At 44.6% G+C, this 22,958-nt stretch overlaps 1 protein-coding gene across 2 annotated transcripts in view; it reads right to left on the bottom strand.

Moving 5' to 3' along the window:
- B4galt5 (beta-1,4-galactosyltransferase 5) overlaps positions 1-15,674 on the bottom strand; it is a 70,474-nt gene extending 54,800 nt beyond the window's left edge. Inside the window, exon 1 of one of the 2 annotated variants that reach the window (XM_026390999.2) lies at positions 15,537-15,674. In XM_026390999.2, the coding sequence (XP_026246784.1) occupies positions 15,537-15,651 (115 nt within the window). In that variant the 5' untranslated portion in view covers positions 15,652-15,674. Of the gene's footprint in view, positions 1-14,871; positions 14,892-15,536 lie in introns of those variants that run through there. The other variant, XM_026391000.2, reaches the window with a different exon arrangement.
- Positions 15,675-22,958: the final 7,284 nt, after the last annotated feature.

Here is a 22,958-nt window from a genome sequence, read left to right as displayed (position 1 = left end):
TGAGCCACAAGCCCAGCCCAGCCCAGCCCTTTTTATTTTTTCATTTTGAGACAGGATCTCTCCTTAAGTTACCAAGGCTGCTCTCAAACCTGCAATCCTTCTGCCTTTCTGCCTCAGCCTCCCAAGTCTCTGGGATTACAAGCAAGCACCACCTTGCCCGGTCCTTTTCTTTTTTTTTTTTTAATGTGTCACTAATGGAATGCGTGAATGGTAGATACATAACAGTATTTTTCCTCCAAGCTCTCTGGCTTTTACTGAACAATTCTGTATAATACAGTGATTTTTTGGAAATATTTAAGTCACACTATAGCAAAACTACATATAATTACCACTGCAGAAAAAAAATTATATGACATCAATAATATTCTCATACAGCATGTACAGATATTAAAAAGGAAAGTGGAAAAAGAACATACCACATTTAATTTCAACCTAATCATTTCCAACAGCTCAGAAGCAAGGAAATATTCCAAATGTGCATTATACCTAGCACTTCTAAGCAGACCTCCTGAAGGGCCAGGGAAGCCGCAGGTGAACTCTGAGGATGGATTCAGAGCGCCACTGCACCATGCGGCTGCATCTGGGGAGCGAAGGACACAGAGACCTGGGTGCTGTGGCCAGCGCAGCCAAGCCTCAGGACTCCAAAGAAACCGAGGGGACCCTGGGACCACCTCTCAACAGCATCTTAATCTTCCAGGGTCCCTCTTTTTTCCCTTTTGTACTATTGGGTATCAATCCTGAGGCCTCGGTTGTGCTGGGAAAGTGCACCCACTGCCCATTTTTAAAATTTTAATTTGACACAGAATCTCACTAAGTTGCCCGGCTGACCTGGAACTTGAAATCCTCCAGCCTCACCTCCCAAGCAGCTAGGATTACAGGAGTAAATAAATTAAAAAAGTAAACTCAAAGTAAACTTGGGTGCCTGACCCAAGTTTACTCATTCCTAACAGGCAGAGAAAAGCAATCACTGAGTCCAACAGCTCCCTAAAAAAGGCTATTATCTCCACTTAGTGGGATCCGAGCAAAGGAAGAAGTAGGGTAACATACAATGATATTTGAAAATCTTCTATTTAATTCTGTCAACAGTATTTCGGAATGAGATTAAACAGACTTGACACCAAAGAGGCGAGAAATTCCCATCAACGTTCCCCCATGGGTAAAACCAGCAAGTATGTTTTCTTTACAGCTTTCTAATCAAGAACCCCTGGCCAGAAATAATCTCACACGCAGACATTACTACGTGTGGTAAAGTACCAGAAGCAGAACAATCCTGGAAAAGGGTCTCACAGCAAAAAGACTGCATCACAGACCCAGCACTTACTGAATTGTTACCATGCTTTTTCTATTGGCCTAGCAATTCCTAAGTCGCAAAACTTACAAATATCCGCATGTGTGTAAAGAAGAGAGGCAAACAAACACTTGTGATGAAGAGATGATTATGAATAAATTAGTGAATTTCCTTTTATCACTCTTAAGGTTGACTTAATAGCTTAAAAACATAGTTCAACAGAACAAGGGTGGTAACATTTGTTAGTTCCTAATTAAACATGACTCATTCTGGAATGTCTCTGATGACACAGCTTACTTACATAAATAATCTACCAGTAAGTCTCAGACTTCACAATGAGGACTGCCTGATTCTCACCCACACCCCACCACCTGAGACTACGGCTTCCATCTATGCAGACTGTTTTAATTATAAAGCTAATAAATTAATAAAACTAAATACTAAAATAAGACCAGTGGTGGTGTCTGACTTGTGGCTGCTGGGGAACGTCACTAAACACACACCACAGTATCTGTGCCCAAACAAGTCCTACTTGGGCATTACTGCCACCCTTTCCTTTGTAAGCCCCATGTGGCTTTGGTCAAAGTGCTATAAATAACTACAGAAATTAACAAGAGATTATCAGGAAAAAAAGGCCAAGGAGTTAAAAGGACACAGGTGCCACGTACACTAGAGTGTTCCCTAGGCACCTCAGAGACTTCAGCAGCTACAGTGGCCCTGGCACCTGCTCCTGGGGCTCAGCAGCACCTTCAGGGTAAGGCCACCACATGGGAGGCACTCACGGCTCTAAATTTTGAGTTCAAATTAAAACACTAAGTAATCAAAAAGAAAAGAACTCCTCCGGAAACGCCAGTCTCCTCTGCACGCAGAGTGCTGGCGCTGCTGGTACAAGGAGGCTCCTTCTGTAGCTGGCCAGCTCTCTCCTCATCCACCACTGTGGTCAGGTAGTTGACAGCCTCCCTTGAATCCTCACAGTGTTCCTATGAGCTTACCCATTGTTTGTCATTCCTTTTCAGAGGTACCTGGGTCAGCAAGACACCTGAACCAAAATGCACTCAGTTACCAAGAAGCTTAAAAAAACCCAGATTTGGGCTGGAGCTGAGCTCAGGGGTGAAGTGTTTGCCTCACATATCAAACTGGGTTCGATCCTCAGCACCACATAAAAATAAAGATATTGTGTGACCATCTACAGCTTAAAAAAAATTATTTTTAATGTTAAAAAAAAAGATTAAGGATGAGTCTGTGATTATGTTTTACTTGGGGGCGGGGGCCCTTTCACCTTTATGTGTTGCATGATAAATCCCTGGTCACACCAAAAAATTACTTTTGCCCATTCTACTATGCACTTTACACTTATATGTTTGAAATTTTCTATAATTATTAAGGAAAAAAAATTACCTTGATCATAAAGCCAACCCAAAAAGCAGCCCTTAACCTGGAGTTAATTTCCCCTTAGTGCCAAATGAAATCCAAATCTAATTCCTACAAATCTTAAGATTCCTAATACTTTAAACCAGAATAAAAAAGCTAGGCGTGCCAAGTCAACAATGAGACAGAAAATCAATCCAACACCAAAACCCAAACATTGAACTTCCTCCCACACACAACACAGGCCCAGCACACATCGAAGGATTCCAGTGGCCACTTTCAGACAAAGCAACCACCAGGTTCAGGCCTGGCCTAGCTTAGATAATCGCAGCAACAGAAGGAAAATTATTTCCACTTTCTACTCAATAATATAGAACACAAAAAACAGCTGTTTGTGAATGATGGCTGACTTTCCACATCACCCGCTCGGACTTCGTTTTCAGAAAGTGTTTCTTCTTTGTCCCTCTTTCAAAGAAATAAAGAATAAAACAATCTTTCATATCCAAAGCAAAGATTGGCAAGCATATTTAAGCCATAAATATGTATCTTACCATAAACTTGAAAACTTAAATGTTTTTTAATTAAAATTGGAAGCAATGTTCTCAGCAATATGTAAGAATTACTATACCAATGGGTGCAGTGATGCACCCCTATAATCCCAGCTACTTAGGACACGGCAGACAGGATCACAGGTTCAAGGTCAGCCTGGGCAATTTTGTAAGACCTTGTCTCAAAATTAAAAAAAAAAAAAAAAAAGGTACTGTGAATTTAATTCAGGAGCCTTTACTATCCCCAGGCCCTTTTTGTTGTTGTTTTGGTGGTACCAGGGATTGAACCCAGGGGCACTTAACCACAAAGCCACATCCCCAGCCCCTTTTCTGTATTTTATTTAGAGTAAGGCCCCTGCGTTGCTGAGGGCCTTACTGTGGTTGCTGAGCTGTCTTTGAACTTGATCCGCCTGCCTCTGCCTCCTGAGCTGCTGGGATCCCGGGCGTGCGCCTTCCACCCAGCTGTTGCTGTTTTTTATTTTGAGACAGGGTCTCACTAAATTGCTTAGGGCCTCCTCGATAAATTGCTGAGGCTGGACTTGAACTTGAGATCCTTCTGCCTTAGTCTCCTGAATCACTGGGATTACAAATGTACACCACTGTGCCAAGCTCAAAATAAAAATTTTAGAAGGGCTGAACTGTAGCTCAGTTAGAGTGCTTGTGAAAAGGCCTAAATTCAATCCTTGTCAGTACTAATTGTTTCCTTATGTTTGTCAATTTTTTTATATAGATTTCAGGTTTAGGCATAAGACAAACCATTAATACACAGATTTGTGATTTACAGTATCAATATACATGCTATATAAAATAGAAAGTACTGCGACTTGAAATTAATGTTAAAATTCATCTTGAGTCTTAAGTGGGCCAGAAAACACTTCTCAACTGTGCACAAACCTGGCCCCCGAACAGCCTCCAAGCATCTGACTGCAGGGGGCATCATGAACCTGAATCTGAAATTGTGCTGTGAATCATACTTCCAACTGTAATTAACATTTTTACAAAACCATGTTTTTATTTGATCCTCTTAATTCCTCACCTTAAAGGCTCAATTGTGCAGCAAGTTTCAACATACACAAATGAGCAGGGAACAGTAGGTTAGTTTACACCTTAGAACTTCAGATCTGCCAACCTTCACCTGCCTTCATTTGCTTACCGACTATTTACTAAACAAGATATACAAATGGGCGGCAAATCAGACAAATACATGCAAAGCCAAATTTGTAATTTAACCTTTTAACCCAAGCCCCCAAATATTAAACATTTCCTAGTACCACCTGCCTATAATCACTATTATTATCCTTCTCACTTGGATAACACCACATACAATTCAGCTGGTATCAAGAAAAATATACTAAAATTGCCAGGTTTTACCAAATCAGAGTTGCAGGGGTCCAGCAGGTTTCTCTAAGTTAGATTGTCCTTTTTCTTCATTATTTGATTCTTCACTTTCTGATATTATAAAGGAAAAGGGGAAAAAAATTCTGTGGTCACACAACACCTGTCTATGGTCATCAAGGACCATCTTGGGAGCCTGTGCCTGTGTCATGGACTAGGGAAGCCTGAGGAGACAGATGGAATGTTCTAGGGAATAAAGAATTTAGAATCTGAAGGCACACACACAAACTCCCACAATAGCAGGCTTGAAGTCCCACCTCAGCGTCTTTACTATAATCACCACTTATTATTAAGTAGCACCACGTGAACAGGTGAGAACCCAGCAGATGCCAAGGACAATTTACTTTTCCCTTTCATTTCCATATGAAAAAAATGAGCCCCATCTCATTAACTGTTTACCAACCCGTATTTTACAAAGTTCTCTTCTGTATTTATGCATAACCTGTGAATGGTACAGTCCCCCACACCAAAAATTAAGACAGGGCTAAATGTGTCCCAACATTTAGCCGTGTCTTACATGCATTTACAGAACTGCAGTTAGAAGCAGAAAATGTTAAAAAAAAAAAAAAATGAGTTATACTTAGGTCCTGCTGAACAAAATAACCAACAAACAAGAAATACAAAAGATATGGCTACCCACTGCCCTCAGAAGAGGTGCCAGAAGACTTTTCCTTCAAACACTTGAAACATCTAACAATGGAGAGCATCTCAGCTTTGGCAAACAGAGGAGCAATATTAAAGACAAAGAACCTGAAATCAAGAAACTAACACTAAGCTTACACTTAGCACAAGAGAAAAAAAATAAATAAATAAAACAAAACTTTGACTCTAGCTTTCTCAAAAATCAAATCAGGCCAGGCTCTGCAAGGCATGCTTATAATCCCAGCAGCTAAGAAGGCTGAGGCAGGAGGATCACGAGTTCAAAGCCAGCCTCAGCAACTCAGTGAGACCCTGTCTCAAAATGTAAGAAGTCTGGGAGTGTTGCTCAGTGGCTGAACACCTCTACTGTCAATCCTCAGTACCAAAAACATAAAATACAATCAACTCAGTAGCTTCATGGGCAGAAAAAGAAATGGGAACACTGTAGAGACCAAAAGTTAAGTGATACTACTTGCAGGATAGGGTATCTTTAAAGTACAAAGGAAAAAATAAATAAATAAATAAATAAATAAATAAGTAAATTGGACCTCATTAAAATTAAAAGCTTTGCCCAACACACACAAGACCCTGGATTTACTTCCAGCACCGCTCCCCCCGACCGCCCCCCCACACACACACACACAAACTTAATTTTAAACACTTTGTGCATCAAAGGACACTATCTGGGGAATGAAAAGACAGCCATAGAATGGGACCAAATATTTGCAAATCACAAATCTGATGTGTGTCCCTGGGTTCAATCCCCAGTACCAAAAAATTAAAAAAAATTAAAAAGCAAAAATGGGCAAATAACCTGAGTAGACATTTCTCTAAACAAGATATGCAAATGGCCAGTAATACATGAAAAGATGCTCAGCACTGCAGGTCAACAGAGAAATGCAAACTGAAACTGCAGTGAGGTACCATTTCACATCTACTAGGATGCCTAGGGTATTTTTTCTTCCAGTGCTGGGGATGGAATCCAGGGCATGCTAGGGAAGCACTTGACCACTGAGCCACATAATTAATTTTAAAAAGAAAGAAAATTACAAGTGCTGGGAAGATAATAGGGTAGATCGCCTGTTTAGCATGCATGAGTTGCTGGGTTTGATCCCCCAGCACCACATTAAAAAAAAAAAAAAGAATAAACAAAATAAAGGTATTGTGTCCACCTACAACTAAAGATATTTAAAAAAAAAAAAAAAGATTTTTCTTTTTTAAATTTTTCTTTTTTTAAATTACCAGGTGTGGGTGCACATCTGTAACCCCAGCAACTCCAGGCTGAAACAGGAGGATCAAATGTTCAAGGCCTCCACAGTTTAGTGAGAGCCTACTTCAAAACTAAAAATAAAAAGGACTGGGGAAGTAGCTCAGTGGTAGAGCGCCCCTTGGTTCATGGCCCAGTACTACACACACACACACACACACACACACACACACATCACGATCACAGGTCGATGGGCTAACAAACAGAAAAATATACACATCCGATCACGAATACACTTTAGGCTTAGTGCCTAACAGCAGGACTCAGGATGAAATAACCAGCAGCTTTTAAGGAGAAAAAAACTGTTCTGTTTTCTTTTCCCCCATCTTTCCAAGTTTTTGGCTGTTCAACACAGGAGAATTAAGCAAAAGGTTTCAATATCTATTAATTGTACTTTTAGGACCCCTGGAGGGCGGAAAAAGCTCCCTGGGTACTAATATTTATTTAGTTATGCTCTCTAGTACCCCAGGTTAATTTAAGTTTCAGACACAACCCTGGGCCTGCTTGGGTCTTTGCTTTCTGGCACCTGACCCTCAGCACCACAGTTCCACCGGCACCCTCAGGCCAACTCCCAGGAGAGCTGTCCATAATTGATGCTGTAACTAAGGCACCTCAGAAACAATGGCCTGCTCCCTTCTGCTGGCAGCAAAGTCTTTGGACAACTCTAACCTCAAAAGAAGGAGGACAATGCCCAGGGGCAAATAATTGTTCACTCCAACTAACAAACTGCAAGAGGACTTTGGAAAAAAAAGTAGCACTGTAAATTATCGAACGTGTGATTCCCATGCTTGGGAAAACACAGAATGAATCCACAGGACTGGCAGGAGTCTGAATGCTCCTCAGCATAAAGCCGCCCTGTAAAAAGAATGAGTGGGTCAAAATGCAGCCCTCACTTCCACTTAACATCCAGCTTCCTAGAGCACTGAGGAGGGGTCCAGGGCTCTGCTCCATGCTTAGCAGCTGAAGGGGGAAAACTGACTCTGCAGATTGAAACTTAAAAGGACTGCCCTGGGGACAAAAGAGGACTGAAAAGGAAAAGGGGGGGAAATGCTCTAAACATCCCAAAGACATTCCCATAAAATTCCCAAAAATATTCCCTGTAAAATTCTTTCAGTTTTTCCCTTTGACCAAAACAACACACCTTCTCTTTTCCCCTTTCTTTGTCAAAATGATTTTGGAAGACAGACTCAGTGTAGAAATTCTAAGACCTATGTTCCCAGGCAAATGTCCTAAAGAAAGAGGCTGCTCACAGGGGGCTATTCCCTCACCCCAAAGACCGAGGCTATGCTGCCTGAAGCAGACACAGCCCCTCCACAGGACCTTTAAGATTGCCAGGGGTGGGCTGGGGATGTGGCTCAGCTGTAGCGCGCTCGCCTGGCATGCAGGCAGCCCAGGTTCGATCCTCAGCACCACATACCAACAAAGATGTTGTGTCTGCCGAGAACTAAAAAATAAATATTAAAAAAAAAATTCTCTCTCTCTCTCTCCCCCCCCCTTTAAAAAAAAAAAAAAAAGATTGCCAGGGGTGGTGGTGCACACCTGTAATCCCAGCAACCCAGGAGGCTGAGGCAGGATTGCAAGTTCAAGGCCGGCCCCAAGAATTTAGCAAGACCATGTCTCAAAATAAAAATTTAAAAAGGACTTGGGGGGGCTGGGGATGTGGCTCAAGCGGTGGCGCGCTCGCCTGGCATGCGTGCGGCCCGGGTTTGATCCTCAGCACCACATACCAACAAAGATGTTGTGTCCGCCCAGAACTAAAAAATGAATATTAAAAAAATCCTCTCTCTCTCTCCTCTCTCACTCTCTCTTTAAAAAAATAAAATAAAATAGATTATATAAAAAAAATAAAAAGGACATGGGGTGGGGGGATATAGTTCAGTTGGTAGAGTGCTTGCCTTGCATGCACAAGACCCTGGGTTCCATTCCCAGTACCACACACACACACACACACAAAAAAAAAAAAAAAGGACTAGGGGGGCTGGAGTTGTGACTCAGTGGTAAAGTACTTGCCAGGCAAACATGAGGCACTGGTGTCAATCCTCAGCACCACACATAAATAAATAAAATAAAGGTATTGTGTCCATCTGCAACTTAAATTTTTAAAAGGGATGGAGGGGCTGGGGATGTGGCTCAAGCGGTGGTGCGCTCGCCTGGCATGCGCGGGGCGCTGGGTTAGATCCTCAGCACCACATAAAATAAAATAAAGATGTGTCCACCGAAAACTGAAAAATAAATATTAAAAAATTCTCTCTCTCTCTCTCTCTCTCTCTCTCAAAAAAGGGGGGGATAGGGGGATTAGGGATGTAGCTCAGTGGTAAAGCTCCCCTAGGGTAAAAAAAGGTGGGGGGTCCGAGAACTGGGGATGTATCTCAGCAGTGGAGCATTGCCCAGCACTTACAAAGCCCTGAGTTTCATCCCCAGCACCTCACACACACGAAAAAGCGGGGAGGATCTTTACTGGATAAAAGGAATCACTACCCTGCTTTCTACTTCAAGGTCCCAATCACACACCTGCTCCAAATCATTAACTTCAGATGTCGAAGGGACCCTGGAATCGGTACAGAGCAGGAGGACATCACCTACGGTAAGAAATAATGACAAGCATGAAGGGCTTTGTACCAGTCTCAGTGCTCAATTCTGACAACCACCCTGGGAAAAGCAGTATCCTCTATTTGATGAGTAAGAAAATGGAAAACAATCTGCCCACTCAGTCAGGGCTGACTGGGCGGGTGATCTCTCAGCTCAGGTTCACTCCTCTTCTGTGATCTTCCCATGGCCTGCACTCGCACCCAGCCTACCTTCCTGAACAGGAAGGCCCCTCACGCACAAAACTGCAGCCAACTCCACCCAAGCTCACTCCTGTCTCAGAGCCCTTCTGTGTGCTGGGCAGCCCCTAACATTTCATCCGAGACTGGTGAGTGATTGGCTCTACCCCAGGTCAAACATCACTTCTTCAAAAAGCTCTCCCAAGTCACTCCCAGCACGATACAAAGTAACCTGTACTTAGCTGTCTCCCCATCATAGAAAAAGCACAGGTACAAAACCCTCCCGCAAGAATCACAGTACTAGATAAAAGATAGCTCGACCTCACCCCTTCTAGATCACTCAATTCCCCAACGCACATCTGACAAGAGGAGGTACCAAAAAACTATGTTGAGGGCTGCGGTTATGGCTCGGTGGTAGAGCACCTGCCTAGAATGCATGAGGCACTGAGTCTGATCCCTAGAACCACATTAAAAAAAAATCATAAAACTAAATTTAAAAAAAAAAAAAAAAAAAAAAAAACGTTGAGCCAGGCACAGTGGGGCACACCTGTAATCCCAGCAGCTCAGGAGGCTGAGACAGGAAGATCACGAGTTCAAAGCCAGCCTCAGCAAAAGCGAGGTGCTAAACAACTCAGTGAGACCCTGTCTCTAAATAAAATACAAAATAGGGCTGGGATGTGGCTCAGTGGCTGAATGCCCCTGAGTTCAATTCCTGGTACCAAAAACAAATGAACACCTTCTACACGCCTCTCTCCCAGATCTGAACCCCATCTTTTTAAGGGCCAGTCTCGCACAATTGAGCACCTAATTACACACTGCCTTCTATTACTCTCTGTCTCTTGTGACATTTTTTCAATCATACTCAGGAATATCTTACTAATTCCCCAATTTGGGCAAGATAATAACCTAACCTGGGTTTATATGATCATCTATGAAATAAAAACAGCAGTTCAAACCTTAGAATTCACCCTGGAACTGCCAACTCGAAGACTTTTGTTAAATAGAGTAATCAAATTTCTTACTGTTAAAAAAAAAAAAACTGAATTCAAAGATCCCCCATATTTAGGAACAGGAAAGACACTCAAATGCCAGATTAACGACCCAGTGACCTTAAATTTCTTTAACTTTCTCACAATATTCTACAAAACACACACGGTGTGCAAGGCAGGCAAGCCCTCATCCGGGGAGCGTGAAACCTGAAGGATAACTGTGCTTTCACTGATAGCACCCACAGGCCCGCCTTCTCTCTTCCCCTAACCCACGCCCAATCTGCTGGCTTCGATTATCCTGTATCCTGACCACTGTTCACCTCCACTTTTCTCGCTCCTTTTACAGGCCCCATTTTACACTCCCGCTTCTGGCCTGCTACAAGTTTGTGTCTGTTTCACATCCCTGGATGCGCGCAACACATCTTCCAGGGTCGAAAAGGCACAAAATACAAGGCAGCAGGACAGCCAGCAGCATTGTGTCCTGCCACCTCTTTGCATTTTACCTTCCCAAAGAGCTCTGAGAGGCAAGGCCACAGAGACCTCCTTCCTGGGGCTCATCACACACTGCTCCCACTAGCCTGTCCAGCTCAGGAGGGGAAAACAGGCCTGTGGCAGAAGCTGCTCACTGACTAGAGTACCCATGTCCCAGAAGAGTGACCAGGACTGTGTGAACAGCTGCTCCCACAGACTGTCCAGGACTAGCCTGTTTTTGCTATTAAAGAAAATTTCGGAGTTGGGGTTGTGGCTCAGAGGTAGAGAGCGCTCATCCAGCACGCATGAGGCACTGGGTTCGATCCTCAGCACCACATAAAAATGAAGTAAGGGGCTGAGGATGTGGCTCAAGTGGTAGCGCGCTCGCCTGGCACGAGTGCGGCCCGGGTTCAATCCTCAGCACCACATACCAACAAAGATGTTGTGTCTGCCGAGAACTAAAAATAAAATAAATAAATATTAAAAAATTTTCTCTCTCTCTCTCTCCCCCTCTCTCTTAAAAAAAAAAAAAAGAAAAGAAAAGAAATAAGGATACTGTGTCCATCTACAACTAGAAAATAAGTATTAAAAAAAAAGGAAACTTTCAACTCCAAACCCAAGACCTTGCTTCCAATATAGCAAAACCTCTGCATAGGGGCTGGGATTGTGGCTCAGCGGTAGAGTGCTCGCCTAGCACGAGCGGGACCCGGGTTCCATCCTCGGAACCACATAAAAATAATGGCATGGTGTTGTGTCCATCTACACCTAATAAATAAATAAATAATAAACCTCCGCATAGAGGACAGAAACCCCCCCCCCCAGAAACCCTGGTCATCGGTGGTGCTGCTCAGTTTTATAACTCCAACCTGTTCTCCAAATATGGATTCCTTCTAAGAAAGAATGCACAACACTATACTCAAATATGTGAGCCAGAGTGTGTGTGGGTTGAGGGAAATTCAGAAGGTGTCTTTAGCAGGATGAGGTTTTTTAATTTTCTAAAATGAAATAACCCACATTTCCCCATACACATTTCATTCGAGAAAAGCCCAGGCATTAAGTACCTGGTGTTCAAAGGGTATGTTGGTGTAAAACAAACAAAAAAGGTCTATTTCATGATATACTTGACTGGAGGAGATCTGAAAAATTTTAGTGATTATTAGAAAAAAAATGATATTGATTATATAAAACACGTATCTTCTCTAAAACCTTAGGTCCAATATTTGTATAGCACGTACACGAATCATCAACCTTCTACATACTAAAACATTTCCCTAGCTCTATTGAGGTATGATTTTTTTCAAAGCTGACTAAAAACTCTATTAAGATGCAGTTCTATCTACTTTTTCAAATAGTTTCATTTTGTTTTTTGAAGTATCAGATCACAGAAGTCAAGTGACTTGCTCAAGGTCATTTGATCAAGTCAGGTGAAATTAGAGTCCTGGTTCCTGCCTTCTAAAAGCTAGCCATAAATCAAACTTTTCTTGAAACTAAGCAGGCCAAAAAAAAAGAAGAAAAAATCATTCATTTCCTTTTTTCAGCAATCAAAGAACAAGAGAAAAGTAGTTTAAATGGCAGAACAGAACTTTAATTAAAAAATTCCATTAATGTATAAACTACTACCCTTAACCACACAGTACTGGTTGCTGTGTTAACAATGTGCAGAGGTCAAGAACCTGTACCTTGACATGATAGCACCATAAAGTCCCTACCATGTTTTAAAATCAGCACTTTTATGTATATTTGTAAATAGCTCACTCCTGTTATCTTTTAAAAGACCTGATCAAGCTAGAACATTAGAAGTACTCTGAGCCCTTAGATTTCTTTTTAAGTTAAAGGGCCACTAATATGTTCAAAGATTTCTTCAGAGTCCTGAAAGGAAAAGGGATACCTCAATCCTACAGGTGAAACAGATGTTAGTGATGAGGGCAGAAGCCATACATGTTCATGATCTTATCACCTTCCTCTTCCCTTTTCAAATCCACCACTTTTCTCATACTTTCTGTCCATCCTTTTAATTTCTCCTACAGTGCTGATATAAAACACTACTTCTTTAAAGAAAAAAAACATTTATATATTTTTATGTGGTGCTGAGGATCGAACCCAGTGCCTCGAACATGCTAGGCTAGCACTCTGCCACTGAGCTACAACCATAGCCCTAAAACAGTACCTCTGAATTTAAAAAAACATAACATCCAGCTCAACCATATTTTTAAAATACTCACTGGATTGGATAGGGATATTAGAGTACTTTGGATTTGTTGCAAACACACTAGGGTCACATTCAGGAATTTCCCATGTACCTAATTTTCTAGGTCAGTTGGTATCATTACCTCCATTTCACAGAAAACTCTCAAGTCCAAGAAAATTTCCATTTGCTTTTGATTATGGATCAACAATGTTAAGAACTACAATCATCTAAAAAATACTAAGTTAATGGTTAGGCTGAAATTTTGTCTAGGTGGTATTAAACACAAATAACTTGAAAACATTTATAACATGATTTTTTTCATTCAAAATTCAAGTCTACCTATTTCTGAATATAGTTGTACTGGTGGAGTGATAATTTCTCTTTGCCCTTGAGCACATGGCCACAAGTTATACAAAATAAATCAAGAGCAAGGACAGGAAAAAAAAATTAAACCTAGGAGGAAACAGGAGTCTGCCACTTTCCATTGTGCCAGAAAACAGATGTGTCATTATCTGCAAATGTTTCAGACCAAACTATATGAAACAGTTAATACACTGTTTTGACCTACAAAACAGAATTTCATGTGGTTCAAACTAATATATTTTCTAAGCTCATTTTAATAACTGTCTCAAATAAGGTCTTCCTATCCCAAGGCACATGAGAACCGATGTATTCCTTCAGGCTGCCTTAACCTTTTGGGAGCATCTGCCTCCCCACAGTCCAAAGCTAGACATTTGGAAAATTAAGTTCATTATTAACAAGGCAAGACAAACTGCTAAACCTAACAGTGGTTGAGTAAAGACCAGGACTCCTCCACATCCTTTTTACTGTTCCTCTTTCCCACTAACAGAACCGAAAACTAAGTAGATCAGCCTTTGCAAACACTTAGATCCAAGGAGACACTAATGAAAATTGAAGTGCTTTACATCTTTCGGTCATACAATATATGGCACTTTAAACATAGTTCCATGGACCAAAAGTCTACCATTGGGGAATCTTGATTAATCCTAATTTTCAACTCTGTAGAAGAATTTGGCTCCAAACCTTTCCAATCAAAAGGGTGATTATCTCCTCCATGAGACACAGTCTCCCCTTTAGATACAGCTGACTTATGGAACCAGACCAGAAATACCTGTCACTTTCACAAAAGGAGGGGGAGAATGGCTCTACCACTGCCTCTGGGTCCAAACCCATCACTTTGGATCCACTTTTAAGAAATCTAATATCTAGTATGCTAATGAATTATTTTCTCAATTAATTCCACTAATTAGTCATCTATTCTTGTTCTGCCAGAATCCCTATCTTTTTACCATCTAATCATTCAGTGCCAACAAGCCACATATTCTACCTCCCTAGAGGGATGCATTTCCCTAAGACACTGGGTAAATAAATGGTTAGGGTAATCTGATGCTGCCTGTTCCAGCTTCCCAGATCCAGTTCACAGTACCAAACATCAATATTAACCATCAAGGGAAAATATGCTTCTTTAAATAATCAGGAGAGAAATTTCTGGAAATTTCTCTGTTCTGCCAGTTCAGTATTGGCAGTCAACAGACAATGGCACTCGTTACTAGTACAATACTAAAAGGCATTTTCCCTATAGCTAAACCATCATCTCTGACTCCCAAATAATCAGAATTTTTCAGCAGAATTTACTGTCCTTGCCTCACCCCCCAACAGCATCTTCTGCTCACTTTTCGCCCAACACTGAGGTTTTATCTGAGTTCCATGGTGATGGCAAGGCAGGTAAAGATATTCTTTAAATCTTCCACCTACTCCCTTCTTTTCTGAAACTTACACATAATCAATGTTTTTACTTATTTTGAAAACTCTCATGCACCAGGTAGAGTGATAATAGCTTTAAAAGGCATTTATCGACTTCCACCCTTAAATCTTTATGGGTTGGGGTTCGTACCCCCATTTCACAGAGGAGAAAAGCTGAGGCTCGGTCACCTGCCCAAGGTCATCCCGGGCAGGGGCTGGGATCCAGGTTTGACCTGGATGTCCTCTGTCCTCCGCCGGCTCGGTTCTCACAGTGCGTGCGGGCGGGGTGCGCTCCTCGGGGCTGTCTTCCTTGGAGGACGAGCCTCTGAGAAGAACCAGTCCCCTTCCCGGTCTTGGCCACGCTCCCCCCACTTCCACCTGGCAGCGGCTCCCGGAGGCCCTGGTCACAGTCCCTCCTCTGGGGCCAATTCAAACTTCCCCTCGGTCCCCAAAGCGGGCACCGGCTGGCTGACACGAGGAGCCGCCTCCTCCCCGCCCGCAAGGCTGGGAGCGGGGAGTGGAAGAAAGGAGGGCGCGGACACCCCCCTTCCCCGGGCTCGGACTCGGGGGCGCGCAGGACGCGGCGGGGGAGTGGGCAGCGCGGCGGGCCAGGGGCCGGGCGGGACCCGGGGACCCGGGGACCGGGGGACCGGAGACCCGGCGCGGGAGCGCGGCTCGGGCGGGCAGGGGGCTCCGGCGCCGGGGGAGGAGGCGCGGAATGCCGGGAGCCGCGCCGGGGCGGCGGGAAGGGTCCGCGGGGCGGCGGGCGGGGCCCCGGGGCCGGGCGGGAAGGTGCGGCGGCCTCAGGCGCGCCGGGCCCGGGTCGGGGTCGGTCCCGGGAGGCCCCCTCCTACCTATGCCGGGCGCCACATAGACGAAGTAGAGCAGCGAGGACGAGAGCGAGAAGAAGAAGAGCGCGGCGAGCAGCGAGCGGCGCGGCAGCCGCAGCAGCCCCCGGCGGGCGCGCATGCTGCAGCCGGGCGGCCGCTCGAGGGCCGGGCCTGCTCCCGCCGCTCCCGTGCGCCGCCGCCTGGGCCTCGGCCGCCGCCTCCCGAGCCTCGCGGGCCGCCGCCGCCGCCTCGCCGATCCCAGCCGCCGGCCGCCGCGGGCCGGGCCACATGAAGCGGGCGGGGGCCGCGCGGCCCGGAGCGAGCGCAGCGACGGGGGCGGGGCGGGCGGCCGCACGGGGGCGGAGGGGCGGGGCCAGCGCCGCCGGGCACCGTCGCAAAAGACCCGCGCGCGCGCTCGCCGCCCGACCCCCGTCGCCCCCGCGGCAGCGCGGCGGCTTTAGGGAGCGTCACCAAATGACGACAGCCCCTCTCCCCGCGGGGCCACCGCCCAGACTTGCGGGGAGCGTCTCTCAAGAGCCAGCCGGCTTCGCGCTCGGGCTCCTCTAGAAGGGGGCCAAGGGGCCATCTGCAAAGTCTGACCGTCTGGTAGCCCACTGCGGCAGAAGAACTGGGATTGTAACGCTTGGGGGGCTCGGCCTGGTATACGCTTTCATTCATTCGTTTATTTATTCATTCAATCAATTCATTATTTATTTATTGAATGCCAGATGCAGTTGTTGGTGCTGAGAACAAAACAGATTAAATCTCTTATCTTCTTTGAACTTACATTCATGTGGAGGAGAATAAACGCAAATCAATCAATAATTATCTGGTACTAATAACAGATATGAGCAAAATAAAACAGGAGGATGTGTTGGCAGCAGGCTACAGTAGACAAGGAAGGTCTCCCTAAGCAGCTGACATCAGCTGAGACCAAGGGTGAGAAAGAGCCAGCCACAAGTGAGGACAGAGCAGTGCCACCAGGGGGAACAGCAGGGCAAAGGCCCTGAGGTAGAGAAAGCCCACTCTGGCCCCACGTTGAACCCAAGGCCAGCAAGTGAAGTAGGAGACCTGTAGAGAGGTGCACATCCCACGGAACAGGGAACCAAAGAGGAAACTGACATTGCTATGAGGAGAAGCAAGTCACGCCCTTCCACGCAAAACTGGCCTGACTCTGAAGGCAGGCCCTTGACTACTGAGCCGTAAACTGCCTCAGTGTTCTCTCTGGACCCTGCAGCTCATTCTGTAGGCAAATCGGTGCCCTACCCCATCACTTTAGCACGGGACCATATCTAAAACAGTACCTCAAGATCAGCCTTGAGCCAGAGCACCTCAGAAGGCAGTGAGCAATAGCTAGAGACCCATGGGGAGTGATAGTAGCACCCCACCATCTTCAAGAAGCTCCCAGATGAATCCAAGAGGCAAGTGTCCCCCATGTGGGCACATCTGAAACCAGAGCCCTGTCTTGGAATATGTCAGAAGCCAGGAGTGAACTTTTCAGGGATTCTGTGAGAACCAAAATTAATCCTACTCTATATTCCTAAAGCAGTTTGTACTTTTTCCACTGTTAACTTGACCCTTTTAAGGGGAGGCTATAGAGCCAGACTGCCCGGGGTTCTTTAACTCCCAGCTCTTCCATTCTTAGCTTGTGACCTTAAGCAAGTTACTTAAACTCTCTGTACCTTAATACAATGGGAATGTCATTAGTAATGACCATATGAGGTTGTTGTGAGGATTTGACTAATACATGCAATGCCTGACACATGGTAAATGCACATGGGTCTCACCTTATCCAACAGCCCTGGGAAATGGGATGGGAGAGAAGAGGCTTTAAAAAGAGAAGCAGAGAATTTTGATTTGGATAGATGTGGGTTCAACTCTCGGCTTGGCCTAAGCTTTACTGTGTGACCTTGAGCAAACCTCTTATCTCTCTGAGCTTCTGTTCATTTGTGAAATGCGCCCCTCCCCGTGCCACCTACCCCACAGGGATGTGATGTGGATTAGGTGAGGTAGTGTGGAAAGGCCCTGAACCAAACTCTCTAAACTAATCTGATTTTGAATACTTTTTCTTTAGCCAATATAATAACCCTTTTTAACACCCATGTCTAAGAAATATTTTTAAATGCACAGAAAAGTTTTAACTTTTTTTTTTAAAGAGAGAGTGAGAGAGGAGAGAGAGAGAGAGAGAATTTTTAATATTTTTTTTTTTTTTTAGTTCTCGCCGGACACAACATCTTTGTTGGTATGTGGTGCTGAGGATCGAACCCGGGCCGCACGCATGCCAGACGAGCGTGCTACCGCCTGAGCCACATTCCCAGCCCCAAAGTTTTAACTTTTAAAAACAATACAACACATTTGTACACTCTCCACCTGAATTCAACAATTGTTATCCTTGCTGGCTGCGATGGCACATGCCTATAATCCCAGCAAGTCTGGAGGCTGAGACAGGAGGATCACAAATTTGAGGCCAACCCAGGCAATTTAGCAAGACCCTGTCTCAAAATTTAAAAATTAATAAATAAAAAGGATAAAGCTTGGTGGTAGAGTGCCTGCCCCTGGTTCAATTTCCAGTGGGGGAAGGGGGGCAGCAAGAACAAGTAAATTGGGCTGGGGATGTGGCTCAAGCGGTAGCGCGCTCGCCTGGCATGCGTGCGGCCTGGGTTCGATCCTCAGCACCACATACCAACAAAGATGTTGTGTCTGCCGAGAACTAAAAAAAAAATAAGTATTAAAAAAATTTTAAAAAAAAGAACAAGTAAATTAGCAATCGTATCATATCCTTATATCATATCATATCCTTATAACTTCTGGTCTATTCTGGAGGCCTTGACCAGGAGGCCTTGCTACATCCAGATTAAATACTGATGACCAACCTCTGTTACATCTCTCCCTCTTTTTCTTCCTGTTTGGCAGTACTGGGGACTGTTCCAGGAGCTGAACTGTATCCCTAGCTCTTTTTATCTTATTTTATTTTGAGCCAGGGTCTGACTGGCCTCAAACTTGCAATCCTCCTGCCTCAGTCTCCTGAGTAGCTAGGATTACAGGTTACATTTTTTTTTAATGGAAGAAGAAGGGGGAAAAAAGATATCAGGGTCCCTGTCTCAATTTCCCCCATCATGCTCCTTTTTCATCTCCAAGTCAAGTTTCCAGCTCACCCGGGTATTCGTTTTTCATTCATTCCTTCCCTGGACTGCTCAATCCCTCCGTCAAACAGACTTGAATTCTGCTTCCTGCTCGAGTGTTACCTCTCCCAAGACTTTCCTCCAAGGGAGCTTCCCTGTCCCCAGCCTCTCTGTCCATCCCTGGCCTGTGGCACTTTTCATCCCCTGGCATCGTATGGTCCATGCATGTGTTCACTTGTTCGTTTTTCTGTCTCCCAGATCAGAAACTAAATTCCCCAAGGGCAGGGATTTTGTTTCATTTTCTGCCATATTCTTGCATGTTACACAGTGTCCAGGGCACCTACTGCTCAATAATTGTTGAAGAAATGCTGGAAAGACACCAGATGTGCTTTGTGCGCATGCTGGGCCTGGCAGGGGCAGAGATGACTAAGTGGAGGTTCCTGTAGTCCTGCTGTGGGATGACAGGGAGGTGAGCAAGCTGGGACAAGGAGGTGAAGGCAGGACTCATTGTAGCTGGCCTTAGGGAAGGCAACCTGAGAAATTCTAGATTGACTTTGAAGGGACATGAGACAGATTTGCTCAAGGGGCAGTGAGGGAGGCACCTGGCTGGCTGCAGCAGCTGGTTCCTGCAAGAAACAGGAAAAGGTGAGGACTGAGAGTGGAAGACCTTGACCCTGGAGCTCAGCAGGCCCTGGGGCCAGCCAGATCTGATGATCAACCGGTCCCACCTCCTCCTGGCCTTCCTCTTTATTCGCACCAGTTGCTTCATCTCCTGGACCTTCATTTGCACAACTGTAAAATGGAGATCCTATAGTTCCTTGCCTTAGAGTTGCCATGAGGATTCGGGAGAGAGTCCCTCCAGTTCCTGGCATGTAACAGTACTCAATCCACGGGAGCCTTGCTGTTCTTACACTGTTTCCTGTGAGCTGTACAGAGCCCTTGGAGGTTCTGGAGCAGGGGAATGGCCTAAAGAAAGGGAGGCCCCCCGAGTAGATCTCAGGAGAGCATAGTTGAGCCTCCTGTGCTTCTAACCGCCCAGCTGCAGTTTAGCCCAAGCCAAAAACAAAAAGAAGGATCCAGCCTAAAGGTAAAAATCATAAGTATCACCTTGCCCTGCTCACCCCTTCCGACTCTCCTACAGCAGGTCCCAGGCCCACGCCCTGAGGAAGCCATTGCATAATCCATAAACATGCAGGAGTAAGATAACATCACAGAGCAGAGACCATCAGTTCAAACTCCAGGAGCAGCAGCAGATACAGAGCACAAGCATGCATATAACTGCAGCCATCAAGGGCTCCCAGTGCCAAGAACCCCTGAAGGCTGAGCAGTGGTTGACCCTGAGATTCACCCTGGTAGCCTAAAGCTGAGCTATGGCTAATCAGTCATTCTCAGGAGAAATGAGACTCAGAGCAGAAGGGACACTTATCACTTCCTGTCAGCAGCTATAAAAGTCAGTGGGTCCTATGCCATTCTTTTCTCTCTACCAAATAACCATCATGTTCTACAGAGCAGCTGAGTTCTAGAATGAAAAGGAATCCTCCAACTGCCTTGGACTAGTGATGAACTAACTCATAGCATGAACAAGAAAGAAAACATTGTTTTAAGTTTTAGATATCAGGGCTGTTTGTTACTGCAGCATAACCTGGCCTATCCTAACTGAATATAAATATACTCTTCTGCAACTTGCTTTCTCTTGACATCATTTCTGTAACATGTATCCATAATGATACATGAAAATTGAGTTTATTTATTTCTACTGCTATATAATATTTTATCATATAACTAGGTCACACTTTTTTAAAAATCATTTTTCTGAGGAGGTCTATTTAAGTCATTTACAATTTTTTGCTTAGTTTTCTTTTTTTTTTTTTTAAGAGAGAGAGAGAATTTTTTTTAATATTTATTTTTTAGTTTTCGGCAGACACGACATCTTTGTTTGTATATGGTGCTGAGGATCGAACCCGGGCCGCACGCATACCAGGCAAGCGCACTACCACTTGAGCCACATCCCCAGCCCTGTTCTTAGTTTTCTATAGCTCTGTAGCCAAGTTCTTTTGTAAAAGGCAGATAGTAAATGTTGTTGGTTTTAACAAGCTGTACAATCCCTGGCACAACTACTTAAATCTGCTATTGTAGCATAAAAGCCACCATAGACAGTAAATGAACAAAAGTGCATGGCTGTTCTGATAAAATTTTATTTACAAAGACAAGTGGTGGGCCATATTTGCCCAGAGGTGATTGTTTGCTGAGCCTCGCTTTAGAGGATGAGCCTTTATTTCATGAAAGTATTTACAATAGGTTATTGTACTTAGTAAATATCGATTTTTTGTTTTGTCTTTAAAATTATTTTTATAAACTACCACCCTTCAGTTTATTTGATCTATTTCTCTTACCAGATTAAGCTTCTTCAAATATAATTTGTTTGTTTGTTTTGTTTTTGGTGCTGGGGATCGAACCCAAGGCCTTGTGCATGCAAGGCAAGCACTCTACCAACGGAGCTAGCCAGCCCCAAGCTTCTTCAAATATAATTTGCATCACATCATTCTTCTACCTCAAAACATTGGTGGCTCTTTATAGTGTGTAGAACTATTCCTAACCTTCATTTGGTCTTTAAGACCCTCCATGATCTGGCCACGCACTTTGTATCCTCTGCTTCTCTCCAACATGTGATAGAGCACAGCCATGGCCCATGTCTGCTCTCTTCCTGCCCTCCAGCCCTCCTGAGGACTTCAAGATTTTATACTGAAGAATGTCCTTAAGTAACAGCCTGTGATTCGACACCATCAGGAGACCAGTCAGCATTTCAGGAGTCTCTCCATGGTTGGGGGCTCAGTCAGCATTTCAGGAGTTCCTACAGGGTTGGGGGCTCGGTCAGGGTTCCCCGAGCACATATGTGGGAGAGAGCTCAATCAGCCTCCCATAATTCCACACATAAGGGGTTTCTGCCTACATTCCAAGTCCACACAGATGAGGAAGCTCTGCAGATGTTCCATCAGGATAAGGAAAGCGGTTCTGTGGACATTCCATGATTTCCTACCCAGGCAGGCGGTCTGCAAACAGAACAAAACTCAAGGCACAAGAAGGGGCTCTGCAAACATCCCATGATTAACTGTTCTTCAAAATTCTATATACAAGAAGAAGAAGTTGTTCTACGACCCCCAAATTCTATCCTCAGGAAGTATTCAGGAACGTTTCGTGTTCATAATGAGGAGGCTTTATTGTATTTCATAGTTCTACAGACAGAGACCGGCTGTGGAGACCTTTTGTCAAAGCAGATTCCACACTGGCAATCCTAAGACAGGAGAGAACTCCTCACAATGAACAACTCTGCCAAGAGGAAGGTGTTCATTTGCCCGATTCTTTTAGATCTGGGGTCCCATGGTATGAACCTGGGGGACTCTGTGTGCGTTCAGGATGCAAGAGATAGGAGGCCATTCTCTAAATATGCCCCTCGCCAGAGGAGGAGGCTGGCCAACAGGCCACGGCTGTACTCACAATCTGAAAGTCTGCAAATATCCTGTGGTTTTATCCGTACGTAGGAGGGGGTTCAGACCCCATTCCAAGATCTTACACAGATGAAGGTGTCCAGCAAGATTCCTTGATTCTGCCAAGGGGAGAAAGAATCTCTGCCATATCCACTTACTCTATATAAAGGGGAAAAGGAGGTTTGGAAGCAGCCGGTGATTTTAAACCCAGGAAGGTGCTTGGGGAATCCTTGGCGATTCTGTGGCTATCAGGATCTTGGTCAGTCTGGTCTGATGAAAGTTGGTGGCTGGACCGTTTCACCATTAGACACCATAAGTCAGAGCCTGACTGTGTGAACATTTCAAGGACCCATAAAGACATGGGAGACCTGGAGACCAAGACTGACTCAAAAAAAACAACAACAACAACAACAACAACAACAAAAAAAAAACACTGTAAAATTGAAACTAACCAATGTTTAATTAAAATGTCTACAAAATGTAGTATCAATCAACTGCCTCTGGATTCAGATGATTGTATCTAATTGCACCTATTGACAACATGAAGAGGCAATTTTCTTAGGCTTAATAGGATGTGGTAGGGACTTAAAAGTAATGCGAGGGGCCCAGGAAGATCCTGAAATGGCCCTAGAGGAGGAAGCTGTGGGCAAGTTTCCATGGGAAGTTCCCATTTTGAAGCCACCCATGGCCCCTTCTCCAACCCAGTCCCTGGGAGCTGACAACCCAAAGCCAGGCCCAGTTCATTCACCACCGAGTGACTCTCGGGAGATGGACTGGGCTCCAGATAGCACCCAGCTTCGAGGAAAGGCCATCCCTGTGGCCACAGTGGAAGCCGATTG

This window comes from Urocitellus parryii, chromosome 6 (assembly GCF_045843805.1).
Source record: "Urocitellus parryii isolate mUroPar1 chromosome 6, mUroPar1.hap1, whole genome shotgun sequence".
NCBI classification, from domain to species: domain Eukaryota; kingdom Metazoa; phylum Chordata; class Mammalia; order Rodentia; family Sciuridae; genus Urocitellus; species Urocitellus parryii.
This window is presented reverse-complemented; position numbering and strand designations above follow the sequence as displayed.